The sequence below is a fragment of the Saccopteryx leptura genome, chromosome X (assembly GCF_036850995.1).
Source record: "Saccopteryx leptura isolate mSacLep1 chromosome X, mSacLep1_pri_phased_curated, whole genome shotgun sequence".
Lineage (NCBI taxonomy): Eukaryota > Metazoa > Chordata > Mammalia > Chiroptera > Emballonuridae > Saccopteryx > Saccopteryx leptura.
In genome coordinates, this window is record NC_089516.1 from 54,056,348 (window position 1) to 54,081,956 (window position 25,609).

General features: G+C 37.9%; 1 protein-coding gene across 3 annotated transcripts in view; it reads left to right on the plus strand.

Moving 5' to 3' along the window:
• GABRA3 (gamma-aminobutyric acid type A receptor subunit alpha3) overlaps window positions 1-25,609 on the plus strand; it is a 449,120-nt gene that overhangs the window by 160,520 nt on the left and 262,991 nt on the right. For all 3 annotated transcript variants that reach the window (XM_066357176.1, XM_066357178.1, XM_066357177.1), the window contains exon 3: window positions 17,328-17,449. In XM_066357176.1, coding sequence (XP_066213273.1) covers window positions 17,328-17,449 — 122 coding nt within the window. The remainder of the gene's footprint in view (window positions 1-17,327; window positions 17,450-25,609) is intronic.

Here is a 25,609-nt window from a genome sequence, read left to right on the forward strand (position 1 = left end):
AGTTTTCATTATATAAGTCCTTTACATTCTTTGTTATGTTTATTCCTAAGTATTTTATTTTTTTTGTTGCAATCGTGAAGGGGATTGTTCTTTTGAGTTCCTTCTCAGTTGTTTCATTGTTGGCATATAGAAAGGCTATTGACTTCTGTATGTTAATTTTGTATCCTGCGACCTTACTGTATTGGCTTATTGTTTCTAGTAGTCTTTTTGTGGATTCTTTGGGGTTTTCGATGTATAGTATCATATCATCTGCAAAAAGTGATACCTTTACTTCTTTTCCGATATGGATGCCTTTTATTTCTTTGTCTTGTCTGATTGCTCTGGCTAGAACCTCTAGTACCACATTAAATAAGAGTGGAGAGAGTGGACAACCCTGTCTTGTTCCTGATTTAAGGGGGAAAGCCTTCAGTTTAGTGCCATTTAATATGATGTTAGCTGATGGTTTATCATATATGGCCTTTATCATGTTGAGATATTTTCCTTCTATACCCATTTTGTTGAGAGTCTTAAACATAAAATTGTGCTGTATTTTATCAAAAGCCTTTTCTGCGTCTATTGATAAGATCATGTGGTTTTTGTTCTTTGTTTTGTTGATATGGTGTATTACATTAACCGTTTTACGTATGTTGAACCATCCTTGAGATTCTGGGATGAATCCCACTTGATCATGATGTATTATTTTTTTAATATGTTGTTGTATTCGATTTGCTAGTATTTTGTTTAGTATTTTAGCATCTGTATTCATTAGAGATATTGGTCTGTAGTTTTCTTTTTTTGTGCCATCCTTGCCTGGTTTTGGTATGAGGGTTATGTTGGCTTCGTAAAATGTGTTTGGAAGTATTGCTTCTTCTTCAATTTTTTGGAAGACTTTGAGTAGAATAGGAACCAAGTCTTCTTTGAATGTTTGATAAAATTCGCTGGTATAGCCGTCTGGGCCTGGACTTTTATTTTTGGGGAGGTTTTTAATGGTTTTTTCTATTTCTTCTCTACTGATAGGTCTGTTTAGGCTTTCTGCTTCTTCTTGACTCAGTCTAGGAAGGTTGTATTGTTCTAGGAATATATCCATTTCTTCTAGGTTGTTGAATTTAGTGGCATAAAGTTTTTCATAGTATTCTACAATAATTCTTTGTATATCTACGGTGTCCGTGGTGATTTCTCCTCTTTCATTTTGGATTTTGTTTATATGAGTTCTTTCTCTTTTTTCCTTGGTAAGTCTTGCCAAGGGTTTGTCAATTTTGTTGATCTTTTCAAAGAACCAGCTCCTTGTTCTATTAATTTTTTCTATAGTTTTTCTGTTCTCTAATTCATTTATTTCTGCTCTGATTTTTATTATCTTTCTTCGGCTGGTTTTGGGTTGTCTTTGTTCTTCTTTTTCTAGTTCCTTAAGGTGGGAAGTTAAGTGGTTCACTTGGGCTCTCTCTTGTTTGTTCATATATGCCTGAAGTGATATGAACTTCCCTCTTATCACTGCTTTTGCTGCATCCCATAGATTCTGATATGTCGTATTGTCATTTTCATTAGTCTGTATATATCTTTTGATCTCTGCACTTATTTCTTCTTTGACCCATTCATTTTTTAAAAGTATGTTGTTTAGTTTCCACATTTTTGTGGGATTTTTTTCCTCTTTTTTGCAGTTGAATTCTAGTTTCAAGGCTTTATGATCAGAAAATATGCTTGGTACAACTTCAATTTTTCTGAATTTGCTGATGTTGTTTTTGTGGCCCAACATATGGTCAATTCTTGAGAATGATCCATGTACACTGGAGAAAAATGTATACTCAGTCACTTTGGGATGAAATGTCCTGTAGATGTCTATCATATCCAGGTGCTCTAGTGTTTTGTTTAAGGCCACTATGTCTTTGTTGATTCTCTGTTTGGATGACCGATCTAGAGCCGTCAGCGGTGTATTGAGGTCTCCAAGTATGATTGTGTTTTTGTCAGTTTTTGTTTTAAGATCAATAAGTAGCTGTCTTATATATTTTGGTGCTCCTTGGTTTGGTGCATATATATTAAGAATTGTTATGTCTTCTTGATTCAGTGTCCCCTTAGCCATTATGAAATGGCCATTTTTGTCTCTGAGTACTTTTCCTGCCTTGTAGTCAGCATTATCCGATATGAGTATTGCTACACCTGCTTTTTTTTGGATGTTATTTGCTTGGAGTATTGTTTTCCAGCCTTTCACTTTGAATTTGTTTTTATCCTTGTTACTTAGATGAGTTTCCTGTAGGCAGCATACAGTTGGATTTTCTTTTTTAATCCATTCTGCTACTCTGTGCCTTTTTATTGGTGAGTTTAATCCGTTTACATTTAGTGTAATTATTGATACTTGTGGGTTCCCTATTGCCATTTTATATCTTGCTTTCTGTTAGTTTTGTGTCTTGTTTGATCCTTCTCTTTTGTTTTTCTATCTTTTGTTTTTATTTGGTTGTATTCCATACATCTTTCCACTGTTGCTATCTTTTTTATCTCATGTGCTTCTGTGGTGGTTTTTTCAATGGTGGTTACCTTTGAATAATGAAAAGGGTCCCTACCCTGTTCATTGTAGCGAACTATTTTGTGAGTACTTTTGCACTCCATCGTCCTTTGCTACTGTTAATCTCCATCTTCTCCCCCTCTTTCTTTTTGTTGTTGTCACAGTTTAAATTTGGTTTTATTGTGTTCTTCTTGGAGCTTTTACTTGTGGCTCTGTTTTTTTTTTGTTCTTTGTATCTGATTGGAGAACCCCCTTTAGTAATTCCTGGAGTGGGGGTTTTCTGATGATAAATTCCCTCATCTTTTCTGTATCTGTGAATGTTTTTATTTCTCCTTCATATTTGAAGGATAGCTTTGATGGGTATAGTATTCGTGGCTGAAAGTTCCTCTCTTTCAGGACTTTAAATATTGGGGTCCATTCTCTTCTAGCTTGTAGAGTTTCTGCTGAGAAATCTGATGATAATCTAATGGGCCTTCCTTTATATGTTGTATTCTTCTTTTCCCTGGCTGCCTTGAGAATTTTTTCTTTGCTGTTGGTTTGTGTCAATTTCATTATGATATGCCTTGGAGTAGGTTTGTTGGGGTTAAGAAAACTTGGAGTTCTGTTTGCTTCTTGAACTTGAGGCTTTAGTTCTTTCCACAGGCTTGGGAAGTTCTCATCTATTATTTGTTTGAGTATGTTCTCCATTCCATTTTCTCTCTCTTCTCCCTCTGATATACCTATTATTCTTATGTTATTCTTTTTGATGGAGTCAGATAATTCTTGTAGGGCTATCTCATTTTTTTTAATTTTTGAGTCTCTTTCTTCTTCTCTCTGTTGTGCCTCAAGTTGCTTGTCTTCTATTTCACTAATCCTCTCTTCTATCTGACCTGTTCTATTAGCTAAGCTTGTTACTTCGTTTTTCAGCTCGTGAATTGAGTTTTTCATCTCTGTTTGATTTGTTTTTATAGTTTCAATTTCCTTGGACATATATTCTTTGTGTTCATTGAGTTGTTTTCTGAGCTCCCTAAATTGCCTTTCTGTGTTTTCTTGTATATCTCGGAGGATTTTTAGGATTTCTATCTTGAATTCTCTGTCATTTAGCTCCAAGGTTTCCAATATATTAAATTTTTTCTCCATAGATTTTTCCTCATCTAGCTGTGTTACCTCTCTTTCTTTTGTATCCATGATATTCGATTTTCTCTTCCTTAATGGCATCTGAGGGTGGTTTTGTTGATAGTATTAATGAGATTTAATAAAGAATAAAAAGTTTAAAAAAAATAATAAAAAAAATCGAAAAAAGTTGTTTTTTTTTAAAAAAATTAAGAATGAAATAAAGAAAAATAAAATAAAATAAAAATTAAAAAAAAAAAAAAAAAAAAAAAAGGAAATTATTCCCCCCCTCCTTTTTTCCTCTCCTCTCCTCTCCCCTCTTTCTTGTTAAAATCTTGTGGTGGACTGTGAATTATAACAAACAATGCCTGTGATGGAGGGCCTGAATTGGGGTAAAGTAATAAAGGGGCAAACAAAACAAAACAAAACAAAAAAAAAAAAAAGAAAAAAGAAGAAAAAAAAAAAAAAAGAGCGTATGGACCCACAAAAAGCAAATAAGGAAAAAATTTGGGTCAAGAATAAAATGATTTGCTTTTAGGTGTTGGTTGTCTAAGAGTTATGATGAGAGGATTAAGAGGAAAACGGAAAAATGGGGGGAAAAATTAAAAAATTACTATTGTATTTAGTGGAACAAGAACTAGATAATATGGAGAGCCAGGGATGGGAGCACTGCTAGTGAGTTAAAAAGGTGAAGTAAAAACCCCCCAGAATGCCACAAACATAAGTTTGAGTCCCAGATAAGATAATTTGTTTGTTATTGAGGTTTGAGTGAGAGGAGATGTAAAGGAGAAAGGAAGAAACTAATATAGAGGGAGAAAAGAAAGAGAGAGAGAGAGAAAAAAAAGAGGGAACCACTAAAAGAAGAAAAAAGAAAGGGGAGAGAGAGAGAGAGTTAAGGGTTTTGGAGTGCAACCCTCATAGAGAGAAAGGAAGAGAAGAGAAAAGATAATGGGAGATGTAACACTTATGGGTAGTGTAGTTCAAGGAGAGGAGAGAGTAAGACCGGTAGAGAGTTAATCGGCCAAATTGGAGGAGGAAAAAAAAAGTATCAAGAATGAAGATAAGAGAAACAAACGAACAAATATAATAAAATGGGATAGGTTATAAAGTCTGCAGATTATTCTTGATTTTGAGAGGTTATCTTCTTGCTTTTTCTTTTCTCTCCCTCTTCCTGGTCGGTGACTCTGTACCCCGGGTTTTGCCCCTTTGCCACGCTCAGGTGGAGGTTTGCAGTTGATAAGTCTCTATGGCAATGTCATGTATTGTGCTTTAGTCTCGTTGGCAGTCTAGGCTATTAGCATTTATAGGCTCCGACAGTGAGAGAGTCCGTGTTCCTAGAGCCTTTCTCCTAGTCTTTCCTTCCTCAATTAGTAGCCTGATAATCCAGCTATGGGGTTGCTGCTGCCTCTGCCTGGATAGTAAGAGGCTCAAAGAGCTGGCAACTCCCCACTCTATTTCCACTCAGCACAGGGCTCTGGGTAAGGCTCAGTCAGTCAGAGCTGCTAGCATAATCAGGCGGGCTTTCCGGCCATTCAAAGACCTCTGGCTCTGCCACTCTGTCCGGTAACACAAGCGGGTGCCCACTTCCGGGGCGCTTGGAGGAAACTCTCACTCACTGGCTGCGCGCGCAGACCAGGATATCCGGCCAGCAGTCTCACGCTCTGAGTGAAACCCCCAACCGCAGGGAAAAGTTGCAGCGTTGGAATTGAGTCTCGCTCCGTCCCCGTGCGCGGCTTTTGCAAGGCGCTGGGGCGGCCCGAGATTCCACTTTCGGCCCACACAAAGGCCCCTGACTCTGCTCCTCTATGCGATAACACGAGCGCGCACTGCCGGGGCACTCGGAGGAATCGCTCACTCCTTATCTGCGCGCGCAAACCAGGATATGAAACACCCTCTGGCACGGAAAATCTCCACCGTTGGAATTAGTTCTCACTCCCTCTCGTGCGTGGCTTTCCCAGGGCGCTGGGGCTGCCCAGAGACTCTGCCCTCGGCCCACAGAAAGGCCTCTGACCCTGCCTCTCCGTGAGGCAACACAGGCACTGACTCCCGGGGCCTAGGAAGAAATCTCTCGCCCACTAACTGCGCACCAGCCAGGAGACCGGGTAAAATGGCCGCGCCGCTTGTCTTTCTTTGTTTGGGTTTGGCGCGAGTGTTAGCTTGTATTGCCCGGGTTGCCACAGGATCAGATTTTCCTCGGCTTGGATCTCCGTGCCACAGCCTGGTTCGGCCGTTTGTTTCACGGCCTGGATGTATTCACCCCCTTTGCCCGCCTCAGTTTCTATATTCACAGTTACCAGAGAAAGCCGCCCTGTTTAGGTTAGTGAGGAAGGCGGAGCATTTCTTACTCCCTATTTCCTTCGGGGTTTGGTTATATATTTAGCCAATTTTTCACTCAATCATACCTTTGGGTGTATTGCGAAGCATCTGGAAGCTCCAAGTATAGGTTTTTCTGTTTCTGGTTGAAGATCTTGTTGAGTTTTGGGGGAGATTTTCCGGTATCGCTTCCTACCCCGCCATTACTCTGACGTCATCTTCCTCTTATATTTTTTGAAAGACTTTGAGAAGGTTAGATACTAAATCTTTGAATGTTTAGTGGAATTCAATAGTCTAGGCTTCTGGTTCTGAATTTTTGTTTTGGGGGAGGTTTTTGATAGTTGTTTCTGTTTCCTCCCTGCTTATACGTCTATTTAGTTTGTTTTTTTTTTTTTTTTTTTTTTTTACTTCTTTATGACTTGGTCTAGAAAGATTGTATAGTTCTAGAAATTTATTCATTTTCTATAAGTTGTTAAATTTGGTGGCTTATAAACTTTCATAATATTCTACTATGGTCCTTTGTATATCTATGATGTGTGTTGTAATTACTACTCTTTCATTTTGGACTTTGTTTATATGAGTCCTTACTCCTTTTTCTTTAGTGAGTGGAGCCAGTGGTTTGTCAATTTTATTGATCTTTTCAGAGAACCAGCTTTTTGTTGTATTATTTTTTTATAGTTTTTTCTTTACTCTCCACTTCATTTAGTTCTGCACTAATTTTTACTATTTCTTTTCGTCCACTATCTTTGAATTGCCTATATTCTTTTTTTTTTTTTCTAGTTCCTTAAGGTGGGTTGTTAGGTTGGGATTTCTATTGTTTCCTGATAAAAGCCTGTAAAAACATAAACTTTACTCGTATTACTGCTTTTGCTGCATCCATAAGGTTTACTATGTTGTGTTGTCATTTTTATTTGTTTATATCTTTTCATTTCTGCTTTTATTTCTTCTTTGACCCATTTTTAAAAAGTATGTTGTTTAATTTCTGCATTTTTGTGATTCTTCTTACTCCCTTTTTGCAGTTGAATTCTAATTTCAGAGCCTCGTTGTTAGAGTATTCTTGGTATAATTTTAAACTTCTTTAATTGTTTAAGGTTAGTTTTGTGACTAAACATATGATCTATCCCTAAGCCTTGGTTCCACAGGCCGTGTGGGACTGCGTGCCCACACTCAGTAGCGGGACTCCACTTGTTCTGGACTTTGGCTCCACCCCTGAAGGAGGAGTTGGCTCTCAAGTCAGGTCACAAACCTTGATTCCGTGGGCGGGGCAAGGCTGTGCTTCTGCACTCTTGCTTAAGGACAGGTCTTCACCCCTTCTGGGGCTCCTGCCCTTCCCCCCCAGGCTGGATTACAGGAGGCCTGCAACTGGGCTTGACAACTTTTGCTCGTCCCCTTCTCCCCAGCCTGGCAAGACTGAGTTCACACCTGGGCCTCAGTTGTGGCCAGCTGGCTTCTGCCCTTGTCGACAGAACTGTGCATCCGTGTTCTGCTGCCACCTCTTTGGGGCAATCCCTCAGCCACGTGGGTGGGGGCACTGCAGCTCAGACCCTAAGACTCACTACTGTAGTCCTGAAAGCTCCCTCCTTCTATGTGAATCTGCTCTGAGTGCCATGGGAGAGCTTGTTTGGCTGGTGTCCTGCTTCCCTTTGCTGGTATTGCTGTTTCCAGGGGAAATATTCATTTCAGATTTGGGAAGTGACTTGTCCCAGGGTTTAGGGTGGCTGTCTTTGAAAATGTTTCTCCCTGTGCCTCCTAGATTACACTATTTTCCTGCTACTCTGGTCCTCTCCTCTCTCCTCGTCCCCTGGAGCCCCGGGTGAGTGGTTGTGAGAGAGGTTTTCTGCATGGTCCCTTTAAGAAGAATCTTGAGTCTGAGAAATCAGTCTCTTTCTCACAAACAATATCCTGTCCTGTTTCCAGCTAAATACTGGCCGTATGCCTCTTCTAGGCTCTGGGGGCTGCATGCTGGGGCTTTGTTCCTGGGACTCAGGACCCTCCCCTCTCTGCTACACTTATTTCCCATCACACGAGTCTCTGTCAGCTGCTTTTTGCTCTGAGGAGCTGGGCAGCCCTCTCACATTTCTGCTTTTCCTACCAGTCTCAGTGAGGCTTCTTCAGTGTTCCTTGGTTGAAGAGTCCTCTTAGTTTAGTCCAAAGTTGGTTTTTCCAGATGATGGTTCTTAAAATTAGTTTGTAATTCACTTTGGTTCTGGGAGGTGGAAGTTGTTACGTCTGCCTACTCCATCGCCATCTTGTCTTCTCCTATATACACATTTACAATTGCTACATCCTCCTGATAATTGACCTTTTTATCATTATATAATTACCTTTTATCTCTTGTTTCTTTTTGACTTAAAGTCTTTGTCTAATAAAAGTATAGCTACCTCTGATCTTTTTTGGCTTCCATTTGATTGAAATATATTTTCTATATTCCTTCATTTTCAGTTTATGGGTGTCCTTAATACTTAATCAAGCCTTTTTTAGGCAGCATATAGATGAGTTTTCTTTTTTTAAAAAAATTCATTTAACCTTTTTGTGTCATTTAGTTGGAGAACTTAAACCATTTAAATTTAAATAATTACTGACAGATAAGGACTTACTATTGCCATTTTGTTAATTGCTTTCTGAAGTTTTGAGCAGTTTCTTAGTTTCTTTCTCTCTTATAATCTTTCTCTGCAAAAGATTCTTTTTTTATAAATAAATTTTTATTAATGTTAATGGGGTGATATCAATAAATCAGGGTACATATATTCAAAGAAAACATGTCCAGGTTATCTTGTCATTCAGTTATGTTGTATACCCATCACCAAAAGTCAGATTGTCCTCCGTCACCCTCTATCTGGTTTTCTTTGTGCCCCTCCCCTTCCCCCTTCCCCTCTTCCTCCTTCCCTCCCACGCCCCCCCTCCCCCTCCCCCTCGGTAATCACCACACTCTTGTCCATGTCTCTTAGTCTCATTTTTATGTCCCACCAATGTATGGAATCATGTAGTTCTTGTTTTTTTCTGATTTACTTATTTCACTATGTATAATGTTATTAAGATCCCACCATTTTGTTGTAAATGATCCGATGTCATCATTTTTTATGGCTGAGTAGTATTCCATAGTGTATATGTGCCACATCTTCTTTATCCAGTCTTCTATTGAAGGGCTTTTTGGTTGTTTCCATGTCTTGGCCACTGTGATTCTTTTTATAATTTTTTTCTTTTCTTTTTTTTTTTTTTGTATTTTTCCAAAGTTAGAAGCAGAAAGGCAGACAGACTCCCATATGCACCCGACCAGGATCCACCCAGCATGCCCACCAAGGGGCTATGCTCAGCCCATCTGGGGTGTTGCTGTGCTGCAACCAGAGCCATTCTAGCACCTGAGGTGGAGGCCATGGAGCCATCCTCAGTGCTGGTCCAACTTTTCTCCAGTGGAACCTTGGCTACAAGAAGAGGAAAGAGAGATAGAGAGAAAGAAGAGGGGGAAGGGTGGAGAAACAGATGAGGACTTTTCTTGTGTGCCCTGGCCGGGAATTGAACCCAGGACTTTCACATGCCAGCTGATAATTTGTTTTTATTATGAGTTTTTGCTCTGTGTTTGCCATGTGGCTTCCCTTTTTAAAGTTTTGAAGACATTTTTTATTTATTTTAGAGAGATTGAGAGAGAGAGAAGAGGGAGGAGCAGGAAGCAACAACTCCTATATGTCTTTGAGCAGGGAAGCCCAGGGTTTTGAACCAGCAACCTCAGCATTCCAGGTTGACATTTTGTCCACTGTGCCATCACAGGTCAGGCACCATATGGTTTTCATAATGTATATTATTATTATAAGCTGATAACATCTAAACTTAAATTTCAGAGGAAAACTTTAGCCATTTATTTGCCCCTACGCATTTTGTTGATGTCCTACTTTTTATATTTTTATATTGTTTATCTATTAACATTATACTGTAGTTATGGGTATTTTCAACACTTTTGTCTCTTTACATGCTAGATTTCAAAGTAATTTATACTCCATTATTGTGTTTGAGAGTATTTTGAATTGGAATGTGTATTCACTTTTACCAGCAAATTTTGTATTGTCACATAATTTCATGTTATTAATTAGCATCTTTATACTTTACCTTGAAGAACTGCCTTTGGCATGTCTTGTAGTGGTTAAGAATTCTCTCAATTTTTGGGGGGGTTGTTGTTTTTTTTTTTTTTTTTTTTGAGCACTTTGAATGTGTCATCTTGTTTCTCCTGGCCAGCAGGTTTCTAGTGAGAAATCTGCTTATAGTCTTCTTGGGATTATCTTGTTTGTGATGATACATTTTTCTCTTGCTGCTTTCAAGATTCTCTATTCATCCTTGATTTTTGAAAGCTTGATTATAATGTGTTTCAGTGAAGATATTTTTGGATTAAAAGTAGGGCTCTTGGTCTTTCTGTACTGAGATATCCATATATCTCCCCATATCAGAAAGTTTATAGCCATTATTTATTAAAATACGATTTCTTTCCCTTTCTCCCTCTCTTCTCCCATGATGCAGATATTGTTTGTTTTTTTTTATTATGTCTCACAGTTTATATAGGCTTTCTTTACTATTTTTCATTCTCATTTATTTATTTTCTGACTGGATAATATCAAGAGATCTGTTATTAAACTCACAGATTATTTCTTCTGCCTTATTGAGACTACTCTTAAAGCTATTTATTTTATTTTTATTTAATTTTTTGCATTTCTCATCTCTCAAATTTTTGTTTGATTCTTTTTGTTATTTCTTTGTTGAATTGCTCATTTTTGTTCATGTATTTTTTCCAGTTCATTAGTTTGTCTAACTGTGTTTTCTTTAATCTTGCTGAGCTTGCTTGAAATCATCATTTCAAATTCTTTTTCAAATAACTCACCGATTTAATTTCTTTGTGGTCATTTACTGGTATATTAATTTGTGTCTTTGGTGGTTTCCCATTTTCTTGCCTTCTTATGTCTGTAATGGGTTTTTATTGGTCTGCACATTTGAGGGTATCATAACTTCTTCCTGTCTTTTTGGACTGGCCTCAGTAGTGAACAGCTTTTATGTAGAGTTGGCTCTAAGGACATTGGCTAGGTGAAATGTAGCACTTTGACTCTTAGAAAGGGACTGTGGTGCAGCCTTTATGCCACTTCATTGGCTGAGATTGCCATTAGCCAGACTATGGGATATTCTGTGGTCAAAACTGCAGAGAACCTGTAGGTGCTAGTGGCAGGAAGACCTATGAGGATCTCCAGAGGCTAAGACTGCTGGAGATTTAGTGTATACCCTCCCCCTGCCAAACATATCTTTTTGCTTTTGCCCATGGGTGAAAGTTCTAGATGAGAAAATCATTTTCAGTGCTTTGTATGGCATGCTGATATTCAGAGCCCTCAGGGAACTATTGGAACCTGTGTTCTAAAATTAGACATACCTGGAACTATCACAGCACCTGAGTCCTTGAGCACAGATGCACTTGCTATGGTTTTGGTACTGGTGTCTAGTGTTTGAGCATTTGTCGCTATTCCATAAAAACAGTGCCTGTGTCTCAAGGGCTCAACACTTTGGCTCCGACTGGTAGAGGGCATGAAACAGTTGCATAGGCCCTGGGATAACAACATGTATTATGGTTTGGGCCCTGTGGACAGGGTACTGTAGTAGCACAGTCTGAGGATGTTGGGTCAAATTTTTAACTCTGGCCTCAGGGGTCAGTCATAGGATAACAGCAGCACAATTATGATGGTGTTGTGTTCAAAGCTACACACAAATCAATGGCAGCAGAACCCTAGAAATAACAGAGTCATGGCCTGGGACTTGGAGGATGGAGCTCATGGTAGTGGTAGCCTGATCCCAGCAGTGATTGGTTAAAATTACAACCTGAAACTTGGGAGAGTGATGCTTAGGGCAGATGTAGCATCCCTGGAAATGATAGTTCAATCTCTGATGTGAGTGGAGCTGAGAGTAGAGGCAGCCTGGCCCCAGTAAAGATGTGTCAAAACCACAGCCCGTCATGGGGGGTGCAGCTCAGGGTAGTAGTAGTAGCCCTAGCAATGATTGGTCAATATTACAACATGGAACCCAGGACACAGGGTTCATGTCAATGAAAGCCCATCTCAGCAATGACAGTTCAGAGTCTCTATTTTGGATGGAGGTTGGATGGGGCCCCAAACTGCAAAAGAACTCTTTGCAATGAAGACCTAGAACTGGGACCTGCAACTTGGTAGTCAGGGCCCAGCAGCAGAACACTGGGAAAAATCCAGTCAAAGCATGACTTGAAATTCAGAGAGTGGGGCTCATGGTAGAAGACCAATGTCATTAATGACAGTTCAGAGTCTTGACCTGGAATTGGGGGGGGGGGAGTCAGGTGCAAAGCAACAGTAGCACCCTAGCAATGGCTAATCAAAGTCATCCTGGTGTGTTGGACTCAGGGTGGCAATAGCAAGGCCTGGGTAATGGTAGCCAAAGCATGACTTGTTACCCAGGAGGTGGGGTCAGGGAAACAGAGGTTTCTCTGGTAATAGTGGGGGCCAGAGTTGGGCTAAGAACAGTGGCAACTCCAACTCCATTATGGTATATGGTGATGTGCTATGGTGACATGTCCTTGAGAATGGGACACATCAGAATGTGAGGAACCTGAGGGCAAGTGTCACCTTAGCAACAATGCCAGCCTAAGGAGTGAATGAAGAGGGAATCACTCTGTGCTATACCATCAACTGGGATCAGCATCAATGAAAATTGTGATAAAAGCTGCAGAGGTCCGTGATGGCGAGGCTTGCAGGGTTTCTCCTTCTTACCTTCCCCCCATACGCTGAAGTACCTCAGAGGGAATTCCTCTAGGTAAAGTGTAGCTCCTAACTGGGGAGTGTGATGACACAGGTAACATGCTTCCTATACTTTATGGTCACGCTTGATTTTTGAGTTCCTTGGATTTTTGCTGCTTTCTTCTTTGTCATCTAGAGCTGTTCCCTTCAGTTTTTAGTTTATTTATTTATTTATTTATTTATTTATTTATTTATTTATTTGGTGAGATTAGCTTAGAGACCTTGTAGCCCTCTATCTTGCTGAGAAAACCTTCTTTCCAGGAATTTTGAATTTTCTTTATTTTTAAAATTCTGTTCTCCCTCACAAAATACGTAATATTAGATAAAATGCCATGCTTTTTTTTTTTTTTGTATTTTTCTGAAGCTGGAAACGGAGAGAGACAGTCAGACAGACTCCCGCATGCGCCTGACCGGGATCCACCCGGCACGCCCACCAGGGGCAATGCTCTGCCCACCAGGGGGCGATGCTCTGCCCCTCCGGGGCTTCGCTCTGCCATGACCAGAGCCACTCTAGCGCTTGGGGCAGAGGCTAAGAAGCCATCCCCAGCGCCCGGGCCATCTTTGTTCCAATGGAGCCTTGGCTGCAGGAGGGGAAGAGAGAGACAGAGAGGAAGGAGGGGCGGGGGTGGAGAAGCAAATGGGCACTTCTCCTATGTGCCCTGGCCGGGAATCGAACCCGGGTCCCCTGCACGCCAGGCCGATGCTCTACCGCTGAGCCAACCAGCCAGGGCCGCCATGCTTTTTAATGAAATCTCTCCCCTCTCTTTGTTTTGCTGTATGAACTCCATCAGCAATTGCAAATCACACAAAAAAGTTATATCTCATTATATTTTCAGGAGTTTGGGGAAAAAGGAGTAAACAAACTTCAATCTATATTGTACTTTACCATTTGCAAAGCAATTTTATGTTTATTACTTTATATATTGTTTATTTCTTCTAAAAGCTTTCTAAGATAGGGAATTATTTTCCCCCATTTTACATGTAAGCAAATGGTCACAAATTCAATTAGTGGCTGAGCCAATACTAAAACTCTGTTCATTTGACCCTAGTCCTATGGGGTCACCACTATGCCATGTTAGGACTAGAAAGTTGACAAAATCTTCTTAACCTGCGGATAATGTATTAGTAACACAATTTTTATGTTTTAATAATAGATTATTAATATAATATTTAATCAAACCAATAATGAAATATGAAGCAAAACAGGAATGGGGATTGTATCACTCTCATCAACTTAATAAGCATGTGGCTTTGAACAATTCCTTTCTCTCATTGGTGTGTAATGTACCATCTGTAAAGTTAAGGGAAATAATTATATGACCTCTAAGGTACTTCATAATCCTACCATATCATTTTTATTTATTATTCCCCTGAACTACTTTGGATTGGCACAAGCTACAGAATCCAGCTTGTTGTGGTTCAGTTATTGAAGAAAAGAAAGTTCTGATTTGGGTTATAGATTTAACCATCATTCAGCTATCCAAGAAATAATTTAGTGCAGTGGTCCCCAACCCCTGGGCCATGGACCAGTACTGGTCCACAGAGAAAGAGTAAATAACTTACATTATTTCCGTTTTATTTTTATTTAAGTCTGAATGATGTTTTATTTTTAAGAAATGACCAGATTCCCTCTGTTACATCCGTCTAAGACTCACTCTTAATGCTTGTCTTGTAAGTTTGACAATTATATTTAAAAATACCACAGTTTTTACGCTGGTTACATAATTTTATTTTGTGCATTTATCCGTCCCACCCTAAAGGCTGGTCCATGAAAGTATTTTCTGACATTAAACCGGTCCATGGCCCAAAAAAGGTTGGGGATCACTGATTTAGTGCACAACAGATTTTTTTCAGTGATCAAGTGCAAAATCATAGAGAAATCTATTAAATTTTGGTTTTGAATGATATTTAGTATTGGTTATTTACTTAAAATTTATGTTATTAGTGAAGAATGTTGCTAATGTATCAATGCAGAGTAAGCAAGGGATGGAAATGCATTTTCAGTAAAAATGGCGGCACAGTATATTGGCCTTTTATTCATGAATTCTGGATCTAAATTTTAACTTTCCCATTAACACTCAGATTGGTTAAAAAGTTATATTCAGGGGCTTTAGAATTCCCATCTATAAATCTTCTTGGTGTACAGAATCTCTGAAGCCCTTTATAGATCAGCTACGATCCTGTGAAAATTCTTTTTACCTTTTTTCAGTAATCCAAGAAATGACATTTTATTCAATTCATAGTCCTATTTCCAGGAAATCAAATTAGGCTAACTAGGGTTAAGATTCCTCACAGTGAGAGTTAAGAGATAATGACAAAGAGTTTTGCACAAAATCAGCTGAGCTTCAAGTCTGTCTCCCCACAGCTCATGTAATGTGGATTCAGAATATTGGTGTATTAAGCCAAGTATGGTCTGTCACCTGAAAGGGTGTCTGTATTTATCTCTTCAACATATTAATGTCAGTTAGCTCTGCACTACAGTTCCCTTTTTTCTGTCCCCTTCTCCACTTCCAGGACTCTGTCCACTAAACCATCCAATCACTTCTAGTTTTCACTGGATTTCAATGCCTCTCTGACCAAAGATTTATGGCTTTTGGCTGATGGAGGTGCCAATATATTGTTACTATTTACATTTGAATACTGCACTCAAGTACATAAACTACTATTTTAAAAAAGAAAACAATTTTTGAATGCTTTTAGATATTAAGCATTAAGCTTGGGAATTTTAATATATTTAATAATAACAACACAACATACTTGTGAAGTTATTTTAATTTTAAAGATGAGAAAACTCTTACTAGAGGTCCTATATGACTTGCTTAAGGTCACAAAACTAACAATTCAAATGCATATCTCCATACTCTTTAGGCCTAGTTCCTGTTTTCCTTCCATGTGTATCTATCTATTTTATCATCTAATAATCACAGAAATCTTGTAAGCAGGGAAAGATTGCTTACCTTGTTTTACCTTTCTTTTCTTGCTCTATCACAACATGTAGAACAGCAATAGACATATGGTTGCTATTTAATAAAGATGCATTGAATGATCAAGTGAATTTAATTGGGGTTATGAAATAAAGGAAATTTGCGGTTAAAGTGACTTTTCCAAGATTATTAGCTAGATAGTGGCAGTTTAGAGTGAGAATTATTCAATTCAGATGTTTCTACTATTCTATAGATCTTTTTCAGGGTCTTTTCTGGACCAAGAACCTTTCTCACTGCTAGGGATAAATGTTGGTGGGAATAGATATTGACTGTCTTTTAAGACTACTTCTTAGCTCTTATCCTATATCTTTTATAACCCTGATTAACTGGTTGATATGAATAGTTATAATATATCTATTAATTGCTACCTTCTGGGGCCAAAGTAAGATTGGGGACAACAGAGTTAAGGAGATACAATACTGTAACTTACTTAATGGTCTACCAGAAATCACAAATACATCTGGCACTAAGACTCATAATTTTAGACTTCTAATTTATTAATTTCACAACATGCTTCTTGATCCTTGGCAACAGCCATTTCTTTCACAATATTTCTCTTTTCCCTAAATGACCCAGGGCTTTCCTTTATTTCTAGTCCTGTCAAACTATACTAAACTACTCCTCAGAATGGAAGGTATCAGTCATAGCCTGTGACTGATTAGGTGGTTAGTAAAGTGCCTAGTGCTTTGAAAGGCTTACAGAAGACATCCAAAGAAGGAAAGTAGGAGGTAGCTATGTGTCACTGGAAAACCAGAAAACTTAGGTTATAGTCCTATCTCTGCCTGTCACTAGCAATATGACTATGGGCAAATTTCATGTCCTTTATGAGCTTATTTTCTTATGTATAAAATGAGAGTTCAGGAAATCTCCTAATAGTCCTGGTAGCTTTAAAAATAAATGGATTATTGTTGCTTTGTTGCCTTTTCTCTCTAGGGTGGGAAGTAGATAGACTACATGCAATTCAAAGGTTTGCCTGGCTCTGTAGTTCTGTGAACCTGTTTCTCTAGTCTAGAGGAACACTAAGTTCTTAGTAACAAAGTTTTTCTTGTTTTTTTTTTTAATTTATGATTTTAATTTATTGTGTTTACATAGATTCAAGTGTCCCACCAGATATATCCCCCCACCCCCGTGTTCCCCTCAGTCCCCCTTTGTCTCCTCCCCCCAATGCCTTCTCCCCTTCCCTCCAGAATTTGCTGTCCTGTTGTCTATGATGCTGTGTTATGTATATATAATTTCACTAATCTCTTTCCCTTCTCTGATCCCATCTTCTCTTCCACTTTTCCTCTGACCACTTAGTTTTTCTTTTTTTATTGTGAGGCCCTTTCATTCATGCAAAAAAATTTGCTGAATAGACTTTAGACCAGGTACTGCTTCTGGGGATTTTCTGTTAAGGGTTTCTGCTTCTGTTTCTCCATTGCCGGGCTGGGACTGGAGCATTTGATTGGTAAAGCTCATGACAATGCTGGAGTAAGAGATCAATTATAGTGACCACTGTTTGCTGCCTACAAAGGTAATCATTGTGACAAACAGAAAGTGCTTCCTGGTTTGGTTAAGATACAAGGCTATTTAATTGGCTCAGCTTATTGATTGAAATCTTCTTGAATTAAAGTGTTTAGATTTGTAATTGTTTCCTATTAAAAGCTATTATTTTTATTTCTTTTTCTTCTACTGCTCCAGACTGTCTCCTAAGCATGCACCAGATATTCCTGATGACAGCACCGATAACATCACTATCTTTACCAGAATCTTGGATCGTCTTCTGGATGGCTATGATAACCGACTGCGACCTGGGCTTGGAGGTCAGTTATTATTTTAAGATGTTCTGCTTGGCTATTGTCATATAAAAATATTCTTAAATTGCCTTTAGTAGTCTATTAATGAATGAAGTTAATATAAGCTGTTTCTTCATTCTGAGCATTGAACATTATTTCTAATCCTTTATTCCAACAGTCAATCTCTGGTCTGGTTTGAAAGTTTCTGAATTTTACTTAAGTAAATTCATTTGGAGTATGAATGGGCATGGCCACAGTTGCCATGCCCATTTCTGGTAAGGAAATACCAATCTCTCTCTGAATGACAGACGTGGCTCAGGAACAGCTGGGAAGCAGACCTTTGTTCTTAAAACCCTGAACACAAATCAGCCTGACATTCTAAAGAGTAGCAATCTGTTGGCTAGGTTGGATTTTAGTTGGCCATCAGATTAGTATGATCAGCAATACAATCATGATGAAGTAAAGGCTTTATAAATCATGGCTGTATATAAAGGGCAAGTATGCAAATATATGTGTGTTCAACATTTTTTTCTGAACCTCTTGAGAATTATTTCCAGATATCATACAATATTGTCCCTAAACACTTCAGTGTGTATTTTCTTAAAACAAAAATTATTTTATAAAATTACAATGCAATTGTAAATTCAGAAAATGTAACCTGATAGAAACTATTTTCTAATCTATACTCCATATTCAATTTTTGTCAGTCATCTCCAAAGTGTTCCTTTTAGCAGTTTTTCTTGATATATAACTCAATCCAGGATTATGTCCTGTATTTATTTTCACATCTTTTTAGTGTATAATCTGGTATTATTATTCAGTCTTTCTTTGTCTTTAATAACATTGATTACATATTCCTTACTCATTTTAGGAAGAAAAAACAAGAGTTAATTGTGTTTTTCTCAGTGCATTACTCAAAAAGAGACATATCTGTTTGCCCCATTGTAGTAATATGAGCTCCTGTGTTCATCAGGTTGTTTCACTCTAAAATTACCATGTTTTCAATATATAATTAATAATTAATTTGTGGGGGCAGTGCTTTATTTTTTTGGCCTCAATGTTTTTCTCAGTAAAATTTCAGGTTTTAATAATAACATCTGGCATTTATTGGGTACTTATTTTATGCCAGGAAATTTTAAGTCATACACTTATTCAGTGCCGTTTTTTGGTCATAACAACTATACTACAAGGTAATAGTATACCCATTTTAAGAAGAGGAAAACTGAGGCACAGAGAAATTAAGTGACTTACACTTAATTGGGTAGGTTACACAGTCCAAAGTCAAACTAATTGTCAGAGGTTCCTCTCATAAACACAATGCTTGGGATGTTAATCCAAATTCGGAGGGACCCGAAATATGGAAGACAGGAACAAGGTTCATCGTTTACACATTAAAGCTTTATTGTCTAGCTTGGCCAAGTGGCGGGAACTCTGACAGAAATCTGACGGAGAGCACGCTGGCCCTTTGTTCTACTTAGTTTTTATAGTTTTGTAAGTGGGAAGTACAGAAGCAAAAATTGCAATTAGGAGCCCCTTACCGCTATTGGTTATAGTCATATGTCCTTTAACATGATAAGACCACGTTCAATTTGCAAACCATACATCATTTTGGAGAAAACAAAATTTACAAGTCAACACAATGGTAGAAAGATATCTCTTTACATATTAAAAGGCCTTCCTATATTTTCTAGTGTTCATCAGCCATCTCTCTGTCCAGAGTCAGACGTATTAACCACATGAATTTACATAAGACAGGTAGTTTCCGTGGGGACAAATGCCTGCAAATGGCTCACTGCTATAAGAAAAGGTTTATTTTGGCTTTTCTCTTCCTGCACCTGGCTAGCCATTCACCCCTTTCCCCACAGGTGTGGTGGAATGTCTGGGAATCCATGTTTTCCTCCCCTTGCATTTACAATACAATGCCAAGGGCCATCCTGGTTATGCCAATCACACAGTACAGAGACTATTTCTCACCATTTCTCTGCACATCTTAACCCAAATTAATAAAATGTTCTCCAAGCCTCCTAAAATATTAATATTAATTCTGTAGCCTTTGGTACTTTACAACACCTGCGGGTGAAATGGCTCAGTGGCTCCTCAGGGACATATAATTTTTGTGTGATTTTTAAATAAACCAAAATGTGGCTACTTTTGTTTTATTTACTTTTGCTTGTTTCCAAAGAAGAGCAGGAGTTTAATGGTATATTTTCTCAGATCTTTCAACAAATGTTTATCAAGCTTCAATTATGTAGTAGGCACTATTCTAGGAAGATCCATGAAGAAAAGAGACAAGATTCCTGTACTTGTGGAACTCACATTTTTCCTTAGAATTAAAGAGCCACTGTAGTGAAACTTAAAAAATAGTATAGTATTTATGAGTCTTTTTAACAACTATCTATTTGGTTAACTTTTGCCTCTGTAAAGAACACTTCCATACAGAAATTTTGGAAGAATTAAAATTTTTCTGGTAAATAGTTCATCATTTAGGTACTATGTTATTAATTTTTTAAGGTAGCAGAGCTTTCCCTAACACAGGGAGGGAAACTCCCCCAAAATCTCAACTACATATTACATTGGCATTGAAAAAGGCAACAGTCTACAGTTCTGTTAAGCCTTATTCATAGCTTAGTGAGAATAACTTTAAACAAATATTTAGCCATAAAGTCTACCCTAGCTTTATAGATTATGATGATTAAGGAGGAAAACTTGGAGAGCTGAATGACAGTTTTGCGTGAGAAGGGAGATTTTGGACAGGCAACCAGAGGTAGCAAAAGGTGACAGCAAGCTTGCAGCAGAACCTTGGTCTTCAGTTATAATTAGTGGTGTCCTGTAGAAGCAATTATGACAATAAGCACTTTTTAAGCATGAAGTCCAAGCTAAGCATCTGATCACATCACAATGATCCTATAAAGTAAGTGTCATCCTTACAGATCTCAACTCATAGGCTGACAGGTACTAAGTACCTTTCTTGGTTACTGGGTGAAGAGGTGGAGAAGTATATGAAGGGATTGAAAACAGGGTCTTTCTGACTCCAGATTTCATCTCAACTGCTAGAAGGCCAAAATATTCACTTGGGCTTCAATTATGAGTAAAACAATTTCCACTAATTAAAACAATTATAACAAGAGAGATCATGACTTGTTAACTGGGAGTATATAAACACAAATGACCCACTTAAAAATATAGTTTCTTGGGAGATAGAAATCCTTGCATTCTTCCCTGTCCAATTTCCTTTCATTTATTGTCCCTATTCCCCATTTGATTTTCCAGGTTTGAGTCAGAGAGCCTAATGCATAGGACATGATTTTTTTTTTTTAAAACAGGGACATGTAAAAACAGTAGCCATGGCCACCATCACAGCCTCCTGGCCTGTGCAGGTTCACATTTGATTTGGACAGATGGTAATGAAACAACAGAGCCAAGAACTTGTGGGCCATTACCTTTAATCCTAGTTCACACCTGACAGGTGAGAAATACACACAATGGGAGAACACTTCCCTTTCTATTCAGGGCTTCCAAAGCCACTGACTCATCCAAGTTTCCCGGAACCAAAAGTTTCTACCTCACCAGCCTTATTCTCCTCTGTTCCCCATCTCCTTCTCTCGGCACAAACTGGCTTCTCCTTCAGCACTCTGCCATCTTGGCTGCCTCTCTCCTTGCAATGCTAATTTCAGGAACTGTTGGGGCAGTGCTTTGAGATTATTATGTTGTTCTTTCAGCTTGCACTAACAGTTTTAACAACTATTGATTATTATTGCATAAATAAAAATTTCATTTGCAAAATGGTGATTTTCTAAATCAATTATTTCTCTACATATATTATATGGCATTGTATCTTAATAAAAATATTTTAAATTAATTTTATTTTTAGGTAACAATTAGCATGAACAGATGGATTCTTATTCAATGAATTAAAATCATTAATATTAATTTTGTTAAAATTGTTACTTACAATTTCCTATGTTTACTTAGTAGGAGTCCATTCATGCTGTGTCCTTTTGATATGTTCTTTTCAATTTTTTAATTGAATTGATTGAGGGTAATTTTGGTTCACAATATCATACAGGTTTCAAATGTACACCTGCATAAAATATCATCTGCACACTGTATCATGCACCCATCACCCAAAGCAGTCTCCATCCCCAATTATCGTACAGTTGCCCACATCCAACTAACCCTACCCACCTTTCCTTCTGGCAATCACCACACTGTTGTCTGTGTCCACACACTTCTCATGTGTGCCCTGACTGGGGATTGAACCCGAGATTTCCTCATGCCAAGCCGACACTCTATCCACTGAGCCAATCTCCAAGAGCCACATTATTTCTTTTTTTAAAAAAATTATTTTCATTTATTCTCTAATGATCATATTTTCTTTCCCTTTTTAAAAAATTTATTTAGAAAATTAAACTTAATGGGGTGACATTGATAAATAAGAATACATAGGTTTCAGATAAACATTTCTATAACATTTGAACTACTGATTATATTGTATACTCATAACCCAAAGTCAGATCACTTTCTGTCACCGTATATTATTCCCTCTTTATTCCCTTCCCTCTAATCTCTTTATCCACAACCCCTACTCCCCATAACTACTTCACTTTTATCTGTGTCCATGAATCTCAATTTTATATTCCATCTATGTATGAAGTCATACAGTCCTTAGCTTTTTCTGATTTACTTATTTCACTCAGTATAATGTCCTCAAGGTCCATCCATGTTTTTGTAAATGGCAATATATCTTCACCTTCTTTTATTGAGCCCTCAAATCCTCTTCCCTCTGATAGTTGTCCATCTGTTCCATGTATTCATGTTTAGGTTCATATTTTGTTTATCACTTTATTTTTGTCATTAGATTTCACATATAAGTGAGGTTTCATGGTGTTTGTCTTTATGACTGGCTATTTCACTTAGCATAATAATTTCCAGGTCTTGGCCATGGCTAGTTGGCTCAGTAGATAGAATGTTTGCCCAGTATGTGGATGTTCTGGGTTTGATCCCTGGTCAGAGCACAAATAAGTGACCAAATGCTTCTGTTCTCCTTTTCTTTTTCTTCCCTTCTCACAGTCAATGGCTTGATTGGTTCAAGCGTCATTCCCAGGCACTGAGGATAGCTTGGTTGATTTGAGCATCAGCCCCAGAGGGGGGTTGCTAGATGGATCCCAGTTGAGGCACGTGTGGTAGTCTGTCTCTCTATCCCCCTCCTCTCACTTCAAAAATAAAGACAATAATCTTCAGGTCCATCCATGCTATCACAAAAAGTAAGATTTTCCTCCTTTCCACAGTTGTGTAATATTCCACAATATTAATGTACCACTACTTTTTTAAAAAAATCAGTGGCATTTTTTAAGACTTTATTTATTCAATTTTTTTTCAGAGAGGAAAGAGAGAGGGAGAGGGAAACAGGGAGAGAGAGAGACGGAAGCAAGGAGAGAAAGAGAGAAGGGGGAGGAGCAGGAAGCATCAACTCCCATATGTGCCTTGACCAGGCAAGCCCAGGGTTTTGAACCGGCTACCTCTGTTCCATGTCGACACTTTATCCCACTGTGCTACCACAAGTCAGGCTGTACCACTACTTTTTATCCACTCATCTACTGATGGGCACTTGGGCTATTTTCAGATCTTGGCTATTGTAAATAATGTTACAATGAACATAAGGGTACATATAATTTTTTCAAATTAGTGCTTTGGGTTTCTTCAGATATAGGCCTAGATGTCAGAACACTGGGTCAAAAGGCGGTTCTATTTTAATTTTTTAAAGAAAATCCATACTGTTTTCCACAGTGGCTAAATCAATCTGCATTTCTTCCAACAGTGCACAAGTGTTCCCTTCTCTTCACATCTTTGCAAGCACTGGTTGTTTCTTGATTTATTGATGATACCCATTCTGATATGTGAGGTGGTAACTCATTGTGTTTTAATTTGCATCTCCCAGATGATTAGTGATGTTGAATATTTTCTCATATGTTTAAGTTTTTTATATATTTTGATAATCAACCCCTTATCAGATGTATTATTGGAAAATATGTTCTCCCGTTCAGTGGGTTGATTTTTTATTCTTTTGATGGTTTCTCTTGCTGTGCAAAAGCTTTCTTTTTTTAAAATTTTATTTAGACTATTAGTTTTAATGGAATGACATTGGTCAACTAGAGTAAATAGATTTAAAGAAAACATCTCCAAATGATTTTGACATTCGATTATGTGGTATACCTATCACCCAAATTCAAATCGTTCTCCGTCACCTTTTATTTGGTTTTCTTTATGCCCCTCTCCTCCCCCTATCCCCTTCATCTCTTCTCTTCCCCTCCCCCTGGTAACACTGCACTCTTACCTATGTTTATGAGTCTCAATTTTTGTGTCTCACCTATGTATGGAATCATACAGTTCTTAGTTTTTTTTCTGATTTACTTATTTCACTCAGTATAATGTTATCAAGGTCCATCCATGTTGCTGTTAATAATAGTATGGCAAAAGCTTTTTTTTTTTTTTTTTTGGCAAAAGCTTTTTAATTTGAATTAACTTTAAGTATTTAATACATTTTGCTTTTATTCTTGTGTATGGTGGAAACTGGTGGTCTAGTTTAATTTTTTTCACATCTGTCCAATTTTTTCAACACTATTTATTGAAGAGATGATCTTTACTCCATTGTATATTTTTGCATCTTTTGCCAAATTTTAATTGACCATAAGGCATAGATTTATTTATTTGCTTTCTATCCTATTCCATTGATATATATGCCTGTTTTTGTGCCAATACCATCCTGCTTTGAATGCTATGGCCTTGTAGAATAGTTCGATATCAGGTAGTGTGAAACTTTCAACTTTGTTCTTCTTTCTCATGATGCTGAGGCTATTCAGGATCATTTGTGGTTCCATATAAAATTTTAAAATTATTTGTTCTAGATCTGTGATATATGCCATTGGTAATTAAATTGTGTTGAATGTGTAGATTGCTTTGTATAGCATGGACATGTTAATGATGTTAATTTTCCCATCTAAAACCATGGTATATGCTTCAACTTATTTGTATTTTCCTCAATTTTTTATTAGTATCTTAGAATTTTCTAAGTACAGGTGTTTTACCTCGATTAAATTTATTCTTAGGCATGTTATTTATTTATTTATGCAATACTAAATGGGTGTGATTACATAATTTCTCTTTCTGACAGTTTGTTATTGGTGTTTAATAATGACACTGCTGGCCTCGGCCGGTTGGCTCAGTGGTAGAGCATCGGTCTGGCATGTGGAAGTCTTGGGTTTGATTCCTAGTCAGGACACACAGGAGAAGTGCCTATCTGCTCCTCCACCCTTCCCCCTCTCCTTCCTATCTCTCTCTTCCCCTCCTGCAGCCAAGGCTCCATTGGAGCAAAGTTGGCCTGGGCACTGTGAATGGCTCCATGGCCTCTGCCTCAGGTGCTAGAATGGCTCCAACTGCAACAGACCAACGCCCCAGATGGGCAGAGCATCGCCCCCTATGGGCATGCCAGGTGGATCCTGGTTGGGTGCATGCAGAAGTCTGTCTGACTGCCTCTCCGCTTTCTAACATTGGAAAAATGCAAATAAAAATAAAAAATAAAAATGACATTGATATCTGAATATTAATTTTATGTCTTACCACTTTGTTAAATTCATATAGCAGGTCTAGTAGTTTTTTTGGCTGAGACTTTAAGATTTTCTATGTACAATATCATGTTATTAGGAAATAATGACAGTTTTACTTTCTTCTTTACAATTCAGATGACTTTTATTTCTTCTTATCTGATTGCTGTGGCTAGCACTTCCAGTGCTGTGTTTAATGAGTTATGAAATGTCTTATTCTTGATTTTGAGGGGATTGCTTTTAGTTTTTACCCATTAAGTATAGTATTGGCTGTTGATTTGTCATATATGACCTTTATGTTAAGGTATGTTCCCAGTATTCCCAGTTTGTGACAGTTTTGATCATAAATGCAAACTGGATTTTATCAAAACTTTTTCTACATCTATTGATATGATCACGAGAGTTTATTCCTCACTGTGCTTATGTCATATATCACATTTATTGATTTTTGAATATTGTACCAACCTTGCATCCCCAAAATAAATTCCACTTGATTGTAGTATATGATGATCATTTTTAATGTACTGCTAGATCTGGTTTGCTAATATTATGTTGAGAATTTTAGCATCTATGTTCATCAGGTATA